General features: G+C 37.3%; 4 protein-coding genes across 5 annotated transcripts; 2 read left to right on the forward strand and 2 right to left on the reverse strand.

Annotated features, from left to right (window-relative positions):
* Positions 5,194 to 8,721, forward strand: LOC104710188 (protein IQ-DOMAIN 31-like). Of its 2 annotated transcripts, none has more exons than XM_010426748.2 (8): positions 5,194 to 5,350; positions 6,044 to 6,181; positions 6,271 to 6,540; positions 6,625 to 6,813; positions 6,903 to 6,983; positions 7,054 to 8,167; positions 8,268 to 8,336; positions 8,494 to 8,721. In XM_010426748.2, the coding sequence occupies exons 2-7, from the start codon at positions 6,089 to 6,091 to the stop codon at positions 8,297 to 8,299; spliced, it is 1,779 nt and encodes a 592-aa protein (XP_010425050.1). In that variant the 5' UTR covers positions 5,194 to 5,350; positions 6,044 to 6,088; the 3' UTR covers positions 8,300 to 8,336; positions 8,494 to 8,721. The 2 variants fall into 2 exon arrangements, with proteins under 2 accessions (XP_010425050.1, XP_019084813.1); XM_019229268.1 differs by having other exon boundaries at positions 8,268 to 8,331; positions 8,489 to 8,721.
* On the reverse strand, positions 8,963 to 11,426 carry LOC104710189 (protein kinase 2B, chloroplastic). Its single transcript, XM_010426749.1, has 6 exons — positions 11,159 to 11,426; positions 10,478 to 10,818; positions 10,237 to 10,372; positions 10,002 to 10,138; positions 9,777 to 9,900; positions 8,963 to 9,572 (listed from the first exon to the last, which is right to left on the reverse strand). The coding sequence occupies exons 1-6, from the start codon at positions 11,223 to 11,225 to the stop codon at positions 9,094 to 9,096; spliced, it is 1,284 nt and encodes a 427-aa protein (XP_010425051.1). The 5' UTR covers positions 11,226 to 11,426; the 3' UTR covers positions 8,963 to 9,093.
* Positions 13,163 to 15,254, forward strand: LOC104710190 (UDP-galactose/UDP-glucose transporter 1). The gene is made up of 7 exons (XM_010426750.2): positions 13,163 to 13,400; positions 13,706 to 13,803; positions 13,890 to 14,020; positions 14,101 to 14,131; positions 14,264 to 14,367; positions 14,443 to 14,564; positions 14,651 to 15,254. Exons 1-7 carry the CDS (start codon positions 13,297 to 13,299, stop codon positions 15,057 to 15,059), a joined length of 999 nt encoding a protein of 332 aa, XP_010425052.1. The 5' UTR covers positions 13,163 to 13,296; the 3' UTR covers positions 15,060 to 15,254.
* Positions 15,670 to 19,246, reverse strand: LOC104710191 (transcription factor MYB36-like). Its single transcript, XM_010426752.2, has 11 exons — positions 18,948 to 19,246; positions 18,791 to 18,837; positions 18,625 to 18,681; positions 18,458 to 18,530; positions 18,318 to 18,373; positions 18,031 to 18,216; positions 17,753 to 17,931; positions 17,496 to 17,641; positions 17,223 to 17,365; positions 16,796 to 17,141; positions 15,670 to 16,712 (listed from the first exon to the last, which is right to left on the reverse strand). Exons 1-11 carry the CDS (start codon positions 19,050 to 19,052, stop codon positions 16,602 to 16,604), a joined length of 1,449 nt encoding a protein of 482 aa, XP_010425054.1. The 5' UTR covers positions 19,053 to 19,246; the 3' UTR covers positions 15,670 to 16,601.

The following is a 23,041-nucleotide window of genomic DNA, read 5'->3' on the forward strand; positions in this document are numbered from 1 at the left end:
GATCATGGCTGCGACAACTTTACCGAACCCGACGAACACGAACACGACTACGAACCCGACGACTGTGGAGGTGAGGCGTACAATCTCTCCATATGACTTGACTGCTGCTGACAATCCAGGAGCAGTGATCTCTCATCCGCTGCTGAAAGGGATGAACTATGAAGAATGGGCGTGTGGCATTAAAACAGCTTTGTGCTCACGTAAGAAATTTGGTTTCCTCGATGGATCCATTGCTCTCCCAGCAGAAGGATCTGCTGATTTGGAAGACTGGTGGACTATCCAGGCTTTATTGGTCTCATGGATCAGAATGACCATAGATCCGGTGTTGCGTTCCAACATATCACACCGAGATGTTGCCAAAGACTTGTGGGATCACTTGAAGAAGCGTTTTTCTGTCACCAATGGGCCCCGAATCCAACAACTCAAAGCGGAGCTGACTGGTTGCAAGCAAAGAGGTCTCACCATTGAGACGTACTATGGGAAGCTGAATCGCATTTGGGACAGCATGGCAAATCATAGGCCTTTGCGTGTCTGCAAATGTGGGAAATGTGAATGTAACTTGACTGTGTTGCAAGAACAAGATCGTGAAGAAGACAAGGTTCATGATTTCTTATCTGGCCTTGATGAAGAATTTAAGACGGTACGGTCGAGTTTGGTGTCTCGTGTACCAATTCAATCTTTGGAGGAAGTTTACAACGTTGTTCGACAAGAGGAGGATTTGAGGAGCAACGTCACCAAAGCTTATGAGGTTGCTGCTGTTACAGCTTATGCTGTGCAACAACGAGGCCGTGTTGCTTCCTCTGCACGTGGAGATGACTCGATGCCAATGTGCAAACATTGTAATCGTCCTGGTCATTCTTCGGATAGCTGTTTCGCAGTTATCGGTTATCCGGAGTGGTGGGGTGAGCGTCCAAGAAGCAGATCGATGCAAGGCAGGGGATGTGGTGGTGCGTCTAGTGGCATGTCAGGTGGACGTGGTCGGAATGTGAGCTACGCAAATGTTGTTCACGTCCCTCATCACCCCAGTCAAGCGCATGCTAATTATGTCATTACAGACAAGGATCGTAATGGTGTTGCTGATCTGAGTGATATTCAATGGGCGAATCTCAAGAAGCTCTTGAACAGTGGAGGCAATGGTGTCGCCAGTTCCAGCAATGGACCAGGTTCAAACAATGAAAAACTTTCGGGTAAGCTTTCTTCTCCTTCTTGGATTTTGGACACCGGAGCATCACATCATATGACATGTAACTATGATGTGCTTACAAATGTGAGACAAATGGAACCGGTTCTGGTTATTCTTGCTGATGGGAGAGAAAAATTTCTTCTCAGGAAGGAACAGTTGTGTTAGGGTCTCATCTGGTTTTGAAGTCTGTTTTCTTTGTTGAGGAATTGCAGTCTGATCTTATATCAGTGGGTCAGTTGATGGATGAAAATTGTTGTGTAGTGCAAATGGCTGATCAATTCCTTGTTATTCAGGACCACGCTTTGAGGATGATGACTGGAGCGGGGAAACGTGATTCAGGAACCTTCCGTTTTTGTAGAATGGAGTTGGCCGCACCGGTGCAGACTACGGATCCAAAAGCTTATGAGTTGTGGCATCATCGCATGGGTCATCCTTCTGCAAGAGTTGTTGGTTCCTTACCGAATGTTTCTGTTTTTGTTGATTCTCAAATTTCGAATATGGCATGCGATGTATGTATGCGTGCTAAACAAACAAGATCTTGCTTTCCACTTGGTGATAATAAAACATCGTTTGTTTTTGAACTTCTTCATTGTGATCTATGGGGGCCTTATAGAACTCCTTCTTCATCGGGTGCTAGATATTTTCTCACGGTTGTTGATGATTTCTCAAGAAGTGTGTGGATTTATCTCCAAAATGACAAAACAGAAACATCCTCAAATTTACAGAGTTTGATTGTGATTGCTGAAAGACAGTTTCAACAACGGGTTCGACGGATCCGTAGTGACAACGGCACGGAATTTATGAGCATGAAGAGCTATTTTCGTTCTCTTGGAATTATTCATGAAACTTCTTGTGTGGGTACGCCGCAACAGAATGGTCGTGTTGAGAGAAAGCACCGACACATTTTAAATGTCGCGAGAGCTCTGCGATTTCAAGCCAATTTGCCTATCAGTTTTTGGGGGGAGTGTATTTTAACGGCTGGGTACCTCATCAACCGCACTCCTAACTCTGTTCTCAACGGTCTCACTCCATATGAGAAACTACATGGCGTCGCACCAAGTTATGCGCATATCAAAGTTTTTGGAAGTCTTTGTTATGCTCACAATCAATCTCATAACGGTGATAAATTTGCTTCACGTAGTCGACGTTGTATCTTCGTCGGTTACCCATATGGTAAAAAGGCGTGGAGGCTATGTGATATGCAAACAGAAGAATTTTTCATCTCTCGTGATGTGATTTTCTGTGAATCTGATTTTCCCTTTGCATCGACACCATCTTCGTCGGCTGGAGACGAAATAGAACGAGAAGATGATTTGATGTGGGCTTCTCCTTCGACAGGTCCATTGGATGAGGAAGTTAATGGACCACCAATTCTTATTCCTATTATAAGCCCATCTGTTTCTTCAGGCCCATTAGCTCCACCTCTTGTTACGAGCCCATCAGCAGAATCAGAACCATCTTCTTCCTCCATCAACCCTGAATCATCGGCTTCTTCGTCTTCACTGTCGGAGTCACGACCTGAATCTCGTTCGCCTATCACTCCGCCTTTGCCATCTGTCTCTATGCCGCCTGAACCGCCGGTTGCACCCATTCGCAGGGGTGAAAGACCACGACAACCTCCGATTCGATTTAAGGATTATCAGACGAACTCTGCTCAGATACACTTGCTGAGTAATTCGACTTCTCTGTATCCTATCAGCAATTATGTTACTAATTCCCGATTTTCCTCAACTCACTGGGCATATTTGGTTGCAATCGTGGATGGTGTTGAGCCAAAATCGTATAAATAAGCGATTAAAAGTAAAGTTTGGACCAAGGCTATGAGTTCTGAAATTGTTTCGCTTGAGGAGAATGATACTTGGACCATTGAAGATTTACCACCAGGCAAGAAAGCCATTGGCTCCAAATGGGTTTACAAAATCAAGCTCAACTCTGATGGATCCATTGAGCGATACAAGGCACGTTTGGTAGCTTTGGGTAACAGTCAAATCGAAGGAAAATACTATGGTGAAACGTTTGCTCCGGTTGCTCGGATGCAAACTGTACGTATGTTCTTGGAAATTGCTGCTGGAAACAACTGGCCTGTGCACCAAATGGACGTGCATAACGCCTTCCTCCATGGAGATCTCACCGAAGAAGTCTATATGAAGCCTCCTCCTGGTTATTTTTCAAGTGATGAGAAGAAGGTTTGTAGACTATGCAAGTCTTTGTATGGCTTAAAGCAGGCCCCTCGCTGCTGGTTTCAGAAGCTAACGACTGCTTTGCGTGAGTATGGATTTCAACAATCTCTTTCTGATTACTCTCTGTTTACGTTTGCCAAAGGTGTGATACGGATACATTTGTTGATTTATGTTGATGATATGATTGTCACTAGCAACTCGGATACTGCTATGCATACCTTCAAAGCCTACTTGGCTACTTGTTTCAAAATGAAGGATCTAGGTCCTTTGAAATATTTCTTAGGCATTGAGGTTGCCCGCAGTTCAAAAGGATTTTATCTAAATCAGAGGAAATATGCTTTGGAGATCATCCAGGAAGCAGGTTTAATGGGGTGTAGACCTGTTGCGTTTCCGTTGGAGCAATCACATACTCTCTCACGCTCAACCTCACCTTTGCTTTCGGATCCTGAACCATATCGACGTTTGATTGGAAAGTTGATCTACTTAGTATCAACAAGACCGGATTTGGCTTATTGTGTCCACGTTCTAGCACAATTTATGAAGAATCCACGGCTAGATCATTGGCAAGCTGCGTTACGAGCCGTGTGTTATTTGAAAGGGACTGTTGGACAAGGGATTCTCCTCAAAGCACAACCAAATTTTCAGATTACAGGATGGTGTGATTCTAATTGGTCAAGTTGTAAGAACTCACGGCGTTCTGTATCTAGATATTTTGTCCAACTTGGTGACTCTCCCATCTCATGGAAAGCCAAGAAACAAGACACCGTGAGTATGTCATCTACAGAGGCCGAATATCGCGCAATGGCATATCTTACAAAAGAGCTTCTATGGATCAAGCGTGTACTACAAGATCTTGGTGTTTCACACAATCAACCAATGCGTCTTTGTTGCGATAGCAAGTCCGCCTTTACATTGCCACAAACCCGGTTTTTTATGAGCGAACGAAGCTTATCGAGAATGATTGCCATTTCATTCGCGAGAAGATACAACAAGGTATTTTAACACCTTGTCATGTAGATAGTAGAGCACAGTTGGCAGACATTTTCACCAAACCACTTGGTAAGCAGCCTTTCGACAATTTCTGGGACAAACTGGGCATTTTGAACCTCCATGCTCCAGTTTGCGGGAGGGTATTGGAGTATTAATCAATCCCACATGTTTAGGGATTGATTTATTTGGTTTCCTTACATTGCTTTTGTATATTCGGGAGAATCATAGCATTTACGTCCAAAGATACATTACTCTGTATATATGTATGTGCATCATTTATCAATAAGACACAGCATTCATCATTTTGTTCAAAGGGAAAAAAAAACTACAGGATTAAGAGCTTTACTCTGGCTACGACGGAGTTAAAAAAACCTCTTCTGCACTGCAGAGGCGGGAATTCGCTTTGAGCTCATCCCATGAAACTGATACTGCAAGGCAGGCAGAAGATGAAGCTTAGTTAATATTTTGCAGCAGACACTCTTAGCTAAAATCTGGTTCTTTATTTGTAATGGTCTGTCGGATTACCAACTCTTTTCACCACAGTTTTAATGGCTATCAAAAAAAAAAATAAGACACACGTAATTAAAAAAACATTTCATGCCTTTTAAAATTGGAATTAGCGGATTAACCACTTCGATAATGACAACGTTAATTCTTGATTAGAAAAACCATTAATCCAACTTAAAAAACGAAAAAAAATTCAGTAAAATCCAAATACAACTCCTAAATTGGGCTTATACCACAAATAGGCCCACTAATAAACCCAAAATCAAAAAAATGAATAAACACAGTCGTTTCAGACCTTTATTGTGCCCATCTCTCTTTTCTGTTTCTCTCTCCCTCACATTACAAACGGTCGTTTCTCCCTCAATGTGTTTGTAATTTCTTACTGTAACCACTTTTTGGTTTTTTTAGGTCACTGCTCCGACGAAGAGCCTCAAAAAAAATAGAAACACAAACACATTTTGAAGAACATAACAGTAGCCGTAACGATTCGGTACATTGTGAACTTCAATCTCAGATTTGACATTTTAAATTCCTTTTTCTTAATTACACATTTTAGGAAAGAAACCCTCACAAAAAAAAAGTTTCCGCTTTTGATTTCTTCTACTCATCAGATCTGACTACTCAAATCTTACTCCATCTTCTTGCACTCTTTGATTTTGCTTATAAAGTATCTCTCTTTTCGATTTTGTATCTCTATTTTGTTCGGAAAAAAACTGTCTTTTGAGTTTTTTTCTCTGGGGTTTGTTCATATGAAAATTAGGTTTTGTTTTTGGGTGTTTTTTCCCGCTAAATCTACATGGATTTTGGTTTATAATCGTCAAAATCTCTGCTTTTGTTCACTTTTGTTGATGGGTCTATGTGTTCCTTTGGCTTTCTTTACTTTTTTTTTTTCGTCTCTCTCTTTTGATTTATGCTTTAATCACTGTACAGTTTGATTTTTGTGTTCGTCTTGTTTCGAACTGTTAGGGTTAATATCTCTCTCTACTATCTCACTCTCTGATTGATGTCTTGTGTGTGTTTCTAGGGTTTCTGTTTTAAGATTTTTGATTATTTGTTATATGTTTCAGCTTTAAGTAAAATTGATTGTTCTATAGCTTTTGGTACTGTAAATTTAATAGGACTTTGTTTGTTTTGACCTGGCGTATGGGCTTATACAAACAAAATGTTTTTTTTGTATATGCAGGTTTCTATTTTTGTAGCAAGTTTCTAATTGTAGCCATTAGAAAAGATGGGAAAGACTCCAAGTCCTGGTAAATGGATCAAGTCTCTTCTTGGGAAGAAGTCATCCAAATCGAGTTTGGAGAAAGGAGGCGAAAAATTGGTAAGCATTTAGTGAAAGTTCTGTGTTTTTTTTTCCGGTGGGAACATTAAATGGTGAGTAATTATAAACATTGTTTCATATTTTGGAAGAGATCTGCTAAGAAAGAAGAGGTTGTAGTGAGGGTGAAGGATAATAATGTCTCAAAGTTACCTACCGAACCCCCTGTAATAACATCAGAAGAAGTTGCAGCTACTCAAACTGTAGTAGTTCCTGATGTTGTAATCCCTGAGAAGCAGCCAAGTGGAGACATTGAAGGCGATGAAGCATCGATTGTGAATCTTGAGTCAGGGAATGACTCTGAAGAAGTGAAGCTTGAAGAAGCTGCTACAAAGGTTCAAGCTGCTGTCAGAGCTCATCAGGTGAATTCTTACTCTTCATTCTATGTGTACTGATTTTTCGGGTCTTGTTTTGCTGATACTTTGTTGTTTTCTTAACTCGTGAAGGCCCGTGAAGAGTTTGAGAACCTCAAAGGTATCATAAGGGTGCAAGCAGTTATCCGTGGTCACTTAGTTAGAAGACAAGCCGTTGCTACGTACTCGTGCATTTGGGGAATTGTGAAGTTGCAAGCGCTTGTTCGCGGGAAGAAAGCTAGATCCTCAGAGTCCGCGGCTGAAGTTCAGAAAACATATACGGTATTCAATGTCTGTTAGTTTATAGATTCCACTTTGATAACTGTTACTCGATTTTGCTTTCAAAACTGTAATATCCTTTTGTCTATTAGGAAACCGAGAATTCTGAAACTTTGCAAGGAACCAAATACAGTTGGATGGAGACTCCCACAAAGCTCTCCATGATTGATAAGGTAACATCAACATGTTGCTATGTGATTCTGTGACAGGCTCATAATTATTTGTTTCCGTGACGTTTTTCAGATTTTGGTTTCATCACCAACGACATTGCCTCTGAAGATCCAGTATAGTCCTGAGGATCCTAACTCAGCCAAGGTGTGGCTTGAACGCTGGACACAGTTGCAGGTTTGGGCTCCTGGTCCACTGGTGGTTAAAAATCTGATACCAAAATCTCAGACAAAGAAGCGAAGTTTTCAAGCAGTTGAAACGGAAAAGGGAAAACTTAAGAGAGGTGTGAGGAAACCATCCGGTGCTTTAGTTACTGGAAATAGCTCCAATCACCGTTCTACAGCTGAAAACGAAAAGCCTAAGCGAACTGTGAGGAAGGCTTCCACACTTGGTAAAGAACTTTCGAGAATCGAGAATGACAAGTCTAAGCAGATTTCAAGAAAAAGTACTAGCGCCGTAAAGGAAGGCTCTTCACTGGAGGTTAAAGATGAGAAGCCTAGAATTAGCCTAAAAAAGGCTTCTCATTCGAACGGGATAGAGAAAGCTACCCGCAAATCTGCTGAGAAGAAGAAAGAGATCGTAGATTCAGTGCAGAAAGAATTGTCTGTTGATAAGGTTTCAGCTTCTGTAGTTGATGCTCCCGAAGATGAAAAGATGAATAATCTTATCCCTGAAACAGTATCGAAAGAGTCTGATCTCGATAAAGATGAGAAATCACCGGTTCTGGATAACCCGGAGCAAGAAGGATTCAAGACTGCTGAGAGAGATGATAAAGCTGAAGAGGAAATCCAAGAGCCAGACGTGCAGATAAGCTCTGAGAATGGAAATGTTGCTTCTGAAAACGGAAATGTTACTTCTGAGAACATAAAGCCAAGCGATAGACGAGCTTCGTTGCCTGCAAAGATTGAGAATCATCATCAAGAAGATGGGCTTACACAGAGTGGGCGTAAAATTCCAAGCTATATGGCTCCAACTGCATCTGCAAAGGCAAGAATAAGAGGACAAGGTTCTCCGAGGATTGCTCAAGAGAAGCCTGAGAAAAACGGGACAACACGGCGCCACTCTCTTCCTCCCGCAGCCAATGGTAAGCTGAATACAATGTCTCCAAGAGCTCACAGACTTCTCATAGCTTCAGCTAAAGGATCAATGAACAGTGACAGATCGTTTTCGTCTTCCAAGGACATTGGTGGTAAGAGGTTTTAAAGCTATATGCCTAATTTTTAGCCTTTACAAGTTTACACTAATATATCTACATCCTTTTTAACACATTGCGTTATTGTTTACTTCAGACAAGTCGACGAAAGCTGAGTGGAAACGGTGAAAGCTCTGAAACCTTTTTGAGACAAAAGAGAAATCAANATTATACACAAAGCCTAATTTTTAGCCTTTACAAGTTTACACTAATATCTACATCCTTTTAACACATTTCGTTATTGTTTACTTCAGACAAGTCGACGAAAGCTGAGTGGAAACGGTGAAAGCTCTGAAACCTTTTTGAGACAAAAGAGAATTCAATCATAGAGGCATGCTCATCATCTTACACTGTTGAACAGAGCTCTGAAACCTTTTTAATCACTTTTAACTGTTTCTTTATTATGATTGTGTGTTTTGGTTTGGTTTGGTTTTGATTTGGTGTGTTAGTCTTCTGACATGTTGTTGTCTTCAGTTTACTTTCAGATGCTTTGTCTTCACAAACAAAATAGGGTTTGAGTAAATAGTTTCTTTAAAAATTGTCTCTAATCATTTGCAGTTGTTGGATTTTGCATTTCAGATTTAACTCAGAACAAACCAATTTTTTTATAAAATTGGGACAAGAATTATACTTTCGTCCGTTCTAGATAAACCATATTTTACACAGCAGAAAAGACACAAGATAGATCAATAGACCCCTCGATGGACAAATCATCTGCTAGGTTTAGCTCAAGTAAGACTACGATCTGCAATTTGTATAAAGAGAACAATCAAGTTTTGTAAAGTTTCCTCATTGAGTAAATATTCAAACCAAAATCTATAAACTGAGGCAAGACTGAAACTTTCGTCCGTTACACGTAAGACATTTTACACACAGAGCAGCATACAACAGACAAAGACAAAGGCAAACTATTACAGTGAATCCTATCTTACACGAGGAGAGTGATTGTGAGGAGGCAAAGGAGAAGCACCAGGAGTTACGTGTAAGAGAGGCCGATCATAACTATGCCTCCTTGGAGATTTTTGTACAACAGATCCATTACTACCTCTCGGAGAATCAATCTGAGCTTGTCTGGTTCCAACTCCGGTTCCAGATTTCGTTGTTTCAAGCTGATCTAGTTTAGCCAAAACTTCGGACATTTTCGGTCTGAGCTTTGCGTCGGGGTTCAAGCATTGCAATGCAAGACTAGCAGCTGTGTATGCTCCTTTTTGAGGATACTGACCGCCTAATCTCGTATCCATTATTCTAAAGAGCTTTCGCTTATCGCCAAGATACGGTGTTGCCCAGTCAACTAGACTCTGTTCCATTCCCACTTTTGATTTGTCCACCGCTCTTCGTCCTGAGAGTAATTCCAGTAGTACCACACCGAAACTGTATACGTCGCTCTTAGCTGTTAATCGACCTGTGGATAAAATTCAAATTTGAGCTTAAGAGTTTTTGGACGTGAAGTGTATTAGTTGCAAAGGGGAAAGCTTTTTAGTAAAGTGCTAATGGTTTTTAAAGCAAAGGGCTAAAGCTTTAGTAGCAAAGGCTAGTGATTTTAAAAAGCAAAGGCTAATGGTTTTTTAAAAGAGTAGCTTTTGAAGGTAAGGCCAAAGTTTCTCACCTGTGGCTACATATTCAGGGGCGGCATACCCGTGAGTACCCATAACTTGTGTGGACACATGAGTCTTGTCACCGGTAGGACCTGCTTTAGCTAGACCGAAGTCTGAAAGTTTAGAGTTGAACTCCTGCGGTTAAGATTGATACAGAAGTTGGTTAGAAATGAAGTGAAACCCCTAGAATAAGGTGTTGAAGAGAGGGTACTAATGAGGTTTCTCGGGATTATTACAGCGTCGAGTAGAATGTTAGCAGCTTTAAAGTCTCTGTATATCACTTGTGATTTTGCGTCATGAAGAAAAGTAAGCCCCTTGGCTGCTCCTATTGCAACTTTCATCCTTATTGCCCACGTAAGTGGCTGAGCGCCACCTGCAAGATTAAAAAAAAAAGAATTTGACAAAGGATTACAAAACAAAGTAAAAAGGAGATGAGATTATTTGCTTTGGTAACCACAGGTTTTAACATACGTCTAAAAAGATGATTCTCCAAGCTTCCTTTAGGCATGAACTCATATACTAGTAACCTGTTTTCGCCCTCAACACAATACCCAACAAGTTTGACAAGATTTGGGTGACTAAGCTGACCAAGATAGTTCACTTCAGTCTGAAAACCAAACAAAATCCAAAAAAATATGTCACCAAACAATATTAACACCAATTACATCATGACCAAAACCAAATAAGAGAAGGAAGGAAACAAACGACGTACCAACCACTCCTTATGACCTTGAAAGCCTTCAGTTTTAAGCTTCTTAACAGCAACAACAATACCAGAACCCGGTTTTGAAGCGGTTAAAGTTGTTCCATCAATCCATCCTTTAAACACATAACCAAAGCCTCCTTCACCTAAAAGACTATCAGGACGAAAGTTCCTAGTAGCGTTCTTGAGCTCGTTAAAGGTGAAAGCTTTAAGATTCGGTGATGACAAAATCTCTCCTTCTGTTCTTGGTGTAGGTAAAGACTCAACACTGCTGTAAGAATTTATGCTTAAGCTTGAAGGAACTGTGGAACGACTCGTCTTGCTAGAAGAAACTCTTGAGCTCGACGAAACTATAAATAGATCCAAATAAAATATCTAAAAAGTCAGACTTTAAACAAAAGATCATTACTTCAATTTGCACATTAAGAGAGTAACACATGGATTCAAACAACAGTCTGATCCAACATTTAACCCCCAAATCAAAATCATCATATACAGAGATGGGTAATTCGAAAGGTTTGATTTTTAAAGATGTCAGACAAAGAACACCATCTTTACAAAGTCGAGAATTTTAGCTTGGAAACAGAATAAGGAGAAAGTTTCCAGAAAAGGAACAATAACAGAAAACAATCGAAATTGGCTCAAAGAAGAAACTTTTATAAGAACTATGGAGGGAAAAAAAGAAATTACCAGAATTAGCATGAGGACTGTGGCTGCTACTATCCACTTTAGCTGATGAATCTAAGCAATTACCCATTTTTTTCTTCGAAACAGATTCAAAAGAACAAAAAGCTGATTTGTAATAATGATTCTTAAATTATCCAGAAGAGATGATTTTGGAAAAAAGAACCAAAATGAGAGAAGAAGAAGGAGAAGGAGGAGGAGGAGGAACGTGAGAGAGATGTAAAGAATCACAGAGAAGCACAGCACACCATACATACAATAGTCGCGGTGGTGGGGGGGAATTTGGAGTAAATGATGATTCTGCCCTTGTTTTTGTTTGCTTTTGTTCTACGTGGTCCGTTGTTTTATGTAAATGACTATAATACCCTTGCTTTCGGCGAATCTTTATGGCATCAAAGAAGGGATAGTTTCGTAAAGATCTGGACCATCTGGGCTACGTCTTTGCTTGCGTCAGCAAATCCACGTCAGATTTTGTTTTCTTTTTTAAACCTTTTTAATTTGGTGTTACATTCAACTTTAAGCAAAAGCAAAAAAAACTTTTAAAGTTGCATCAAATCTAAAGATTGGTAAAAAGATTCCAATAATTTTTCAGATAATGTAAAGATTTTTTTTATTAATTAATACAAATTGGGGTACAGAAGTTTAAGTACTGTTTAATGGAATGAGGGTAGTTAAGTAGTAATAACACGCTTTTGGAATATATTTTTTAAATTTCAAGTGTATCGATAACTTTATTCCATGCATTGACCCCAAACAAATATTTTTCAAGTCTATTCACATTACGTTTGACCGACACATCTGAGAGCTTTTTTTTTTTGGACATACTGTTTTGCACTCTGACACGTGGGGACGATATCGCAAAAACGATTCGTACAATTGTAAAACTGTGAAACATTAAAAAAAAAAAAAAAAAGATATATGAGAGGATTCACTAAACGAATCATCAAATTAATATAAATGTGTATATTTTTCGATCACAACAATAAACTATATTTTTTTCGAAAACGTTTAATATGCAGATTTTAAATGATGATTGATACTACAAAACATATGTTGTTCAAAACTTTAAACTACAAATTATAATATAGTCATCACAATCTTGAGTTTACTTTTTAGTGATGACATTTACGGTTGTTACCGTTGTACCGCTCAGATTACCATAATTGTATGACATCTCTTTTTGTCGGCAATTGAATAGCATTAAAAGTCCAAATTTAAAATGTCCGTATTTTGCAACTTGCTATATATCATATGATCATTAGATCATATCACCCAGTGACTTTGTAGAAAAAATATCCTAAGGTTTAAAGACGATGCATGTGAATGGAATTAGTAACACGACAAAATGAAGCATTTTAATAGTTATCTGTTGACTAATATCAAAACCTGTATATTATATTTTGTCAACCATTTTATCTATATCCGTTAAGCCATCCATGATCATATTTATGGAACAAAAAAGTACCATACATCATACATGGTTTTATAAATTATATTTTGAGTGCATATTATTTTAAAGTATATCTTATCATCTTTGATTTTTATAAATTAAACTCGATTTAATAATTTATCAAAATATTCATAAGTTGAAGATACAAATTCTTATTCAGTTTGTCCCCTGAATAATTCATATCAAAACACTTAAATATAGTGATTAGTACTACTATAATTTAAAAATGATTAAACAAATAAAACTCCATCTAAATCAACGATTAAAGACCCTTAATCATGCTGTGAGACTTTACTTTTTGGTCAACTTCAAAGCACCAACCGAAACTTCCAGCATGTTGCAGCCTATACTAACCATCGTGTGGTTTTTACAACAATAAAACGGCGTGTAGTTTCTCTTTCTATCTCAGACACGGAAACAATTTCAAGAGCTGCACTCCAAAACTACACACGCGTCACCACCAACCAATCAGAAACGTTAAATGAGATCATCAGTCCAGTGTTTAGCTTCCACGTGGAACATCGACGTCTATTTTCGCGCCTTTGTAACACACACAACAAACCTCGTCTTCCCAAAATTCCAAAGCAGAACAATTTTAATTTGCGATTCACTGATTCGATCGGTGTACAAATTCGAATCAAAAGCGGCGGCAGAGGATTTATCGGCGGTGTTAGGGGACGCTGCCGGAGCGGCGATGGAGGTTCAGGGATCTGGATTCCGTCGAATTCTGCTGTTGGCGTTGTGTATCTCCGGGATCTGGTCCGCCTATATCTACCAAGGCGTTCTTCAGGAGACTCTGTAAGTAAATTTTTAGGTTGACTCGAGTCTCGTCTTCTTCATTGCTCGATTCAGCTTATTGTTGCTAATTTGAGAACCTTAAGGTAGTTAGTCTACATAGCGAGTCACATGATTCGTCGCAATTCAAATTCTGTGGTTCGAATTGCTATAGACATAGCTACCGGAACTTGTTGTTGAACGCACTTACGTCTAGCATTGTTAGTCTTGTGGAGGAACGTTTCTAAAATTTTTAGGGACATAGCTACGAGAACTTGTTTTTGGTCCATCATGGACTGACTAAAGAAACTTTTTTGTTATTTGATTAGGTCCACGAAGAGATTTGGTCCAGATGAGAAGAGGTTCGAGCACCTTGCATTCTTGAACTTGGCTCAAAGTGTTGTCTGCTTGGTCTGGTCTTATATAAGTGAGCACTTCTAATTCCATCTCCATTGCCTTATCATTGAATACAGACAAGTGTTGCTTGAATGTCTGTTATCTGATTATGTCTAGTGATCAAGCTCTGGTCAAACGCTGGTAGTGGTGGAGCACCATGGTGGACGTACTGGAGTGCTGGCATTACTAATACAATTGGTCCTGCCATGGGTATTGAAGCCTTGAAGTATATTAGTTATCCAGCACAGGTAACTTTTTACTCAGATTATGGTTTTAAACTATTTCTTTGGTAAACCGATGGGTTGAATTCTGATCTTGCTTACTACAGGTCTTGGCAAAATCGTCAAAAATGATTCCAGGTAAGGTATCTCTATCTATGTTTAGGTTCTATTCTATAGTTCCGTTAATTCCTTAGAAACATGATCATGAAACTCTGTTTCTTACATAAACTTGTTGTTTATCTTATTCATGCTTTTGTTTTCGTGATGCAGTTATGCTGATGGGAACTTTAGTTTACGGAATAAGATACACTTTCCCTGAATACATTTGCAGTTTTCTTGTCGCGGGAGGAGTATCAGTCTTTGCTCTTCTTAAGGTATGCAAATCTTCTCACACAAAAACTCTGATCAGAGCATATTAATCAAGATTCTGATTTGGATTTTCTTTTTAGACAAGCTCAAAGACAATTAGCAAGCTAGCACATCCAAATGCTCCCCTCGGCTATGCACTTTGCTCCTTGAATCTCGCCTTTGATGGATTCACAAACGCCACCCAAGACTCCATTGCCTCAAGGTATGCATTGATCTGACATTGCATCAGGACATTGAACTTATAATCTTCCATCTTTTTTTAAATCACCACACAATGACAATTTACAGGTACCCAAAAACCGAAGCGTGGGACATAATGCTGGGAATGAACTTATGGGGCACAATATACAACTTGATCTACATGTTTGGATTGCCACAAGGGATTGGATTCGAAGCAATTCAGTTTTGTAAGCTACATCCAGAAGCGGCATGGGACATTCTAAAGTATTGTCTATGCGGTGCCGTGGGACAAAACTTCATCTTCATGACAATAAGTAACTTCGGGTCACTAGCTAACACGACCATAACAACGACCAGGAAGTTTGTTAGTATTGTTGTGTCATCAGTAATGAGCGGGAATCCATTGTCGTTGAAGCAGTGGGGATGTGTTTCGATGGTCTTTGGTGGTTTGTCGTATCAGATTTATCTTAAATGGAGAAAGTTGCAGAGAGTGGAGAAGAAGAAGCAAAAGAGTTGAAGAATGGATCTGTTTTTTCTCTAATTATTTTTCAGTTATTTGTTAGTTGTTTATATTTCGTCCTTTTGTCTCTACTCTCTAGCATACAGTGAATCTCAAACCAGATTAGTCAACTGTAAAACTAGTGATTAACCACCACCTATGGTAGGTAACATTACAAACTACATCAAATACATGATTTGAATTTTGGGAACTTGGAAGTTGAGCAGTTTTGAGTCATTCATTCAGCTAAGATCACTGATTTTACCGGTTTAGTAAGAATCTGGACCGGTCTAGAAAACGATTATAAAGTAGGATCGACCGGTATGGTACAAGTTTGAAGAGGACTAAAACCTGGGTTGGTTTAGAACAGTAAGAGAAGAAATGGAGGTAGAAATTTTCAAATTAAAACCAAAAGGTAAACAGAAAGTGATGATTACGTTTTGTCTTCCACTAACCAACACTTAAAACACCTCCCATTTTTATAGAGAAGCAGATCCAGATCCAACTAAGTATAGACCTCTGCAGTCTTCATTTGAGTTTGTCTTCTGCAACTATAATCACAGTCACAGAAGAAGGAGAAGATGATCTTGAAAAATCTAGGTACGTTTATGATAATGAAACACTATAATTCACACCAAAATCAATTCATTTCCACTCATATCATAATCTCTTTACAAAAATCACATGATTCTTCTGAGAAGGGAACAATATGGGAAAGGATTTTATGACAAACAAACATTTTTTTTTTTTTAATCTTCATCTTCTTCTCACACCAATGAGAAGTTGCACTACAACAAGAAACTCAAAAGGAAAATTTCTCCCCTGTTTAGCTTCTCTGTTTAGCTCCAAAACCAAATTGAAAATCTTTGTTCTTTCTTTTTTCTTCTGTGTATTTTCATTACTGTGTATATAGAAAGGCGACATGCCTCTCTGTGAAGTCGTTTTTTTCTTCTTCTTTGTTTCCTTTTAGTTGTACACTCTGAAACAAAAACTCTATTTTTTTTTATGTAAACAATATAGGTTCTGTACAGAGAAATCAAGAAAACAACAAATCAAGAATTCATGGGGGAAGACAAACCCGGATTATGTATCCTGGGTTTGACCCTTGAAGACGGGTGGGACAAACGAAAGAATATTTTTCTTAGACACACAAATCATGACTGGAAAAGAAAAACTCATACTATTAAAGCCATTTTTTTATGAAATGGCTTTGAGGGTATGATGATGAAAAGAAAATTGGGAATCCTGAGTATCTGAGAGAGAAACTCAGTTTCTGAGATGGGGGGGGGTCTAGACTTAGAAATGTTACCTTTAACATTCTAGGATTCTAGATTATGAACACTGAGAGAGGAATGTAAAAAAAAAATGCAGATCATGGCACGCCCGCTTCACTAAAACTTTTCAGGCCGATATGGCTGCAAATCTATGAAGAAGAAGAAAATCTAAGCAAAAAAGAGGGGATGAAAATGCAAGTTATGTCGACCTCTCCATGAGGACATAACCGCAGTTTTAGAGATGGTTTTTTTTTTTGGGTTTAGAAGGTTTGGTGTTTGGTCTGGTTTACAAGCTATCGAGAAGGACTCTTTTGCAAGGAGGTGGTTGTGAAGGATTAGCACTTGGACATGGACATGGGGACTCGACACCAAGTGTTTTTAGCAGAAAGTTCCTCTCCTGCAGAAACAGATCCATCAGGTTTCTTTTTTCTTTAATAAAAATTCTACACAGTTCAGTTAGTTAAGGTGCAGCAAGCTTACACTTTCAGAGAATTGTGGGCTTGGAATGCCTGCTGCTAGAGATCTGAAAAATGGAGTGACTTGAACAGGGGAGTGAAACTCTTCTTCACTCGCCATGGGCACAATCTCACTAGGGTTCTTTAGGACATCCTGACATGTTGTGAGTATATCCACATGTTCCACAGTTATTACATCAGGCACAATCCCTTTAGCTTGTGGTAACTGCACGTCATTTTGTTTCTGCGATGTTGTTGTCTGAGTATCAGACATGGGTTGCTGAGTTTTATCATCAGAAGGATGAGGAGGCATGACGGTTGATCCTGAGCTATATTCAGAGCTTGCTGGTGAATCATGGAGATCAGGTTGCCTATATAAGTGACATTAACGGCTGTTAGATGATCAGAAACCACAATCATTCATATATGATAAAAAAGAGTAATTTCTGAACCTCCAAGATGTTTGACTATCTTCATTACTAATCCTCAAGTCCTCATCAAGACCTTTGAATTCCTCGAGTTGGAAATCTATATCTGGGATTCCATATCTGAAGAGATCATTTTCTTTGCTTTTATTCAAGAAATCCTGTAGGACCTGGAAGCATTAGGAACAAGAGAGATTGCTTTTGTTATTAGAAAGCTCACAAAGGATCATGCAACATTATGTTCAATTTTAGCTCATAGTTTTAGAAGTTACAGAACGAAATGAGTCGTGCATTGTTTACCTTCCAGGCATTTTCCATGCTTTGGTCTGTGTTGTCTGCATTAACTTTCTGTGCCAATGAACTGAGAAGCTCAGCTTGTTGGATCAAAGCTGTCACCTTTGGATCATCCTTCTTAAGAAACACCTCTTGGGTACCTTTATCCTCACCTATTTTACCAGAAACAACACAACTTAGTTGAATAAGACTCTCTATGTTTGCATTTCAACTCACATCTATTTCCCAAGATAAGGATAAGCAAGAAGAAGAGTTTTGCGCACCATCACTCTCTTTTGCATTGCATGTTAGTTTCTGCTCTTTCATGCCATTGATACCTGCAGCATTGTGGGATACTACCGATAATGGGGGTCTAGTCTGTTGATTCATAGCCGATTCAACCTTTATATGTGATCTATCCCCATAGCTCTTGATCTCTGTAAGATCCGGAATGTGACTTCTCCTGGATAAATGAACATGACCACTATATATGTCAATATAACAGTTGAAAAAGCTTTCTTCTTTGGAATCAATCAAGAGAAACCAAAACAAGGTTTCTCACCTCATTTTATTAGTAAGAGGAGATTCACTTTCGACTTTTCTCGGTGTACTAATACCATCAGGGAACAAGAGTCTCTTGTTGTTTGAGTTCACACAACAAGCGATCTTGTTCTCTTTAGCCATGGCTTCATACTTAGCTCTCTTCTTGCAAAGTGTTGTAAACCTGTTCTTCACAGCATTATCCGTTCTACACAACAAACCACAAAGAACAAGAATGAAGTCTCTAATTTCATATCAATAATAACTTGGTCCACCATTAAAGCTTGTATCTGTTGGTTTCCAATATACCTGCCTGAGACCACTTTCGCTATCTCAGTCCACCTATTCCCAAACAATCTCTGTGCCTTCAAAACCAAACACACACAAGATCAGTCACAAACTCTATTATCTCTATGTGATAAAACAAACAAACAAAAAAAGTGTCTAACCTCACACAAAAGTGTATCTTCTTCAGGGGACCAACCTCCTCTCTTGAAATCAGAGTTTAAGTATGTATACCATCTGCAATAAATCAACAAAACCCCCACACAATCAGATCAAAACACGAAAAAAAAACTCCACATTAAAAAAAAAACAATCATAGATGTAACCAAACCTTCGTCTACACTGCCTTGTGCTCTTATCATTAAACTTGGATGCAATGATCGCCCAACTAATATCAATCACAACAACAAAAAAAAATCAAAACTTTACATCAGAATCAATCAACCCAATAGAACAGAAACTTAACCCAGAAATTAAAAACCCAAAAAAAAACTAACTTTTCAGTTCCATGTACACTGATATGCTTCCTTAGTATATCATCTTCCTGAAACAGAGAGATTCATCAATACTAAGTTCGATTACAGAACCCTGATTGATCGAATATTATATAAAGAAAGAGAGAGAGAGAGAGAGAAGAGAGAAGAGAAGAGAGACCTCAGGAGTCCAAGTAACAATATGACGCTCCTTCTTCTTGGAATCATCGGTAGTAACAACAATCTTCTTCTTATTCTTGTTGTTCTGCTTCGTTGTCTCTTCCATTACAATTTTTTTTTTTTCTCTCTCTGACGCTCTCTCGTCTGTAAAAAATCTTACTCTAATGTTATTTGCTTCGACGCTCCTTCTCCTTTATTATAAACCCAAAACTATCTCTATCCCACAAGAGAAGAAGAGACGACCCCTCCAACCTTTTTTTTCTTTCTTTTTTCTTATCCGGCCACAAAAAAAAAAAACCAAACTTTTTCCAGAAAACTTTAAAAAAAAAAAAGAAATCGAAACCCCCTAAATTATAAAAAAGAACTGATTTTTTTTATTCATCACTGCTCTGCAAATTTTTTCTGCTTTTATAAAACCTTCACGGAGATTGAATTTGGACCGAAACGGTAAAAGGGGAAAGAGATTCTTAAACAAAGAAAGAAATAACAAAAAAAAGTTGAGATTTTTTTTCCCAAAACAGTGAAATCTTTTTTTTTTTTGAATTGTCACTCAGTTTCAACGATTCATGAACATTTTGGTTACGTTTACCTATTTGGAAATTGGAACTAACTATAAGAAAATGAATTTGATCTCACATTTACTCTCTCTCTCTCTCTCTTTCACATGATACCTTTTTTGAACTCTCTTTCTCTCTCTCTCTCTAGGTTTTATTTTCACACACACACTCCAAAGAAAAAAAAAAAAAGAGAAAGGCCCAACCCCAACGTATGGATGGATGGATGGGTGTGTGGTTAGTGCGCGGGTATGAAGTGAAGTTTGAAAATAATAACGCTGAAATCCATGTCATGTGTCTCCCCCTAACTCTTTAATGCCCCCATCATCCTTCTCTCCATTTTTTAGAAATATGATTACATATAAGAATTATGAATGTATTTTTTTATATTATTTATTGGGGTTAGATGGTGAAGATTAGATCTATGTATTACAAAATGTGTAAGAAGAGAATATAGAATACATGATTAACAAAAGAAAAGTATAGTATATTGTGGGGAATATTCAAAAACTTGGCTTAAGTTACACACAAACGAACGTGGTGAGTTTTATTATAGTACGGTAATAGTAGTGTCTAGAGTATTTGTGGGGAATATGATTGCTTTTTATGATTCCTTCTCTATCTAATTGAGTCCATTGTATACATTATAAGATAATTTTTGAAATATAATATATTACAATGATAAGTCGATCTATAAACGAAAGATGAGAGTATACAAGACAGGATTTCTCACTCCCATTTTAATTATCTCGTGTATATATAAAAAAAAGTGAATAAAATGAATATGGAATTGAACAATTATTGCAATGAGATTTGACAATGTTGTTGTTGTTGTTTTGTTAAAAGAGTATACGACAGTTTACGTGACTCAACCATCGACCATTCCTTTTTGTTTCAATTCTTTTGTGTCTTTTTTTTCTTATAAAATATGACTTCTTCTTTTTTTTATCAAAATTTTGAACATAAAAATTCATGCAATACGAGCTGTTTTTAACTGAAATAAAAACTTATTCTTGGCAAGTACATATAAGTAGTAGTTCAAACCGTTATTACAGTACTAAACTAATCGAGAGAATGAAATATAAGTATTTATATATTTTTTTTATGATACTTGGACAGTTGGACTTATGTTAGTGGTCTAGTATGGGAAATGCCATCCATAGTCCATGGGATAAGATAATTAATTACTGTATTAGTTTAGTCATCCATAGTTCGTTTAAAAACATAAAAACTAAATAAAAATTAGTTGGGGATTAGTAATTAGTTCAAAGTTTGACCAGAAGGTTTGGAGTGCACGTGAGATGTAAGCGCGTCATGTTTCAGATTCAGTCATAACGGATTTTTAAGACAGCGAAGCATTCTGACAAATCACAGTTCTTTTTTTTTTTTTTGTAATAATACTGTTTACTTCTTCTTTAATGTGTATTTTTCCATATTATTTTTATTTCTCATCTTCTTTTTGCTTTGTACATGTGAAATTTTAGTATGAAAAAAAGTTACTATTATTATTGAAAGTAAGTTTCTAAGACATAGTAAGTGTTGTAGAAAGATATAAACATATATAATATAGAAACTAGAAAGTATTTATAAAAAAGTAGGTGAGATCTTCCTACATTATTTCAACTCTCTCTTTGGTACAAAAAATGGGTTTTGAAGGATATTTATAATCATATATTTACTTCTAAATTTAATTCTTTTTTTTTTGTATGCTACTTGAAAATGGTGAATATGAATACAATGAAGAATAGATAATTGTAGAGATCAAGAAAAGGAACTAGGAAACTAATATATAAAATATGGTGGAATGATGATGTAAGCATCCATCCCACATGAGACATCGTAAAAATTTTGTCGTCCTACACGTATAATAATGCACGCGTACATGTGTACCTTTCATGTTGAAGCTTATACGTATGTATGTATCATATTCATAGCCGTTTGATTGTATGTATCCAAAGCGATGTGGATGGATGGTAGTTTAATATATACAAAAGCCATGTATCTATTTGACCATTCTTATATTTTTCTTTTATTTTCTGGTCGTCAAAATATATTTGATCATTCACAAAGTCTAGTTTGTACTATTTTTGTTTTAATTTTACCTTTGAGTATAGTTGCATGCGTTTGGTTAATATTATTCCGTGTTCTGCATTTCCACATCAATAATTCACTTCTGCAGCTGTTAAGAACTAAAAATATTAATGTCTCTTTCTGATCACAATCCAAAAACTCTCCCGCCAGAACGATGGACTCGTTCCACGGTACGCTATTGAAACCCTATAGTGCTCGTGTCTTTTTATTGGACATTTTCTCATCAATTAGTGTCATGCCCCATAAAATTGTTACACTAAGCGCATATTAATCGTTGTGCTAAAATGGAAATTTTAATCGTGAGCTAAAATGAGAATTGCAATTAAATTCGCGCATCATATATTAAACAGAGATCAACAGTATATCATTTCTCACTGTTGTATCTCAATAATTTAAGTTCGATTGTTAAATAAACATTATAGTGTATATATATAGTAGATGCAATGGAAGTAAAAAAGGTCGGTGAAATGAGAAAGGCCCACAAGCAGCCACAAAAAGGCCGACTCTATGATAAAAAATGAACCCAATGCAAAAAGTTCACTCCTTTCTCCTCTCATTTTATCACATTTTTTTTTTGTTGTTGTTAAAGCTTCACATTTTTTTTACACTAAAGTTTACATTTTTCTTTCTTTTCTATCTGCCAACAAAATTATAGTCTTTACAATATTCGTTCCCCCTTTCGAAATATACATTTATTCTATATTTTATAAACTTTTATAAAAGTAAAATGGTTTCGCATTATTTTATTTGCTATTTTTTTACTATGTGTTGAAATTCATCAACTAAGTACGATATATTATTATAAACGAATCATCATAAATTAACTAAATTTTAACTCATCAATTTGGTAATATCTAAATAATAAGCCTTTTCATTTTTAAAATAAAAATAAACAAAACTAAGGAACTAATTTTATAGAACACAAACCAGTAATGGTTTAGTACTGGTTTAGATTATCTATTAATTACTTATGTATGGAAATAAAATTGAACATCCAAAACCAACTAATGGTTAATAATAACAACTTATTTGTTTATAACTACTTAAAAGTTTATTGTGAAAAAAAAAAAAAAAGGAAAGAGAGGAAAAAGGATTCCCTCCATAGTCCATAACATGGGTCGTTCTCAATTCTTTATGCCACAAAAAATTGTCATGTTGTGGATTTTGGGCTCTACTTTGACAGAGATTGAACATTTTTCTCATCATTTCTACATAATATTCTCATTGGATAAATTATTGGATGTAGCTTCCTATTTTCTAAACCTATTATGCAACTTTACCAACACCAACTATATACCGATATGCATTTTCTTTATTTTTATGTAATTCAACTATACTAAATTAATTTCACATCTTATTCTTCGAGGTTTCCTAAGCAATCAATCTCGTAAGATTTCCATTCACTACACTAATAGTTGCATACCATAACCTCATAATATAACTGTTGACA

Source organism: Camelina sativa, chromosome 9 (genome assembly GCF_000633955.1).
Source record: "Camelina sativa cultivar DH55 chromosome 9, Cs, whole genome shotgun sequence".
Lineage (NCBI taxonomy): Eukaryota > Viridiplantae > Streptophyta > Magnoliopsida > Brassicales > Brassicaceae > Camelina > Camelina sativa.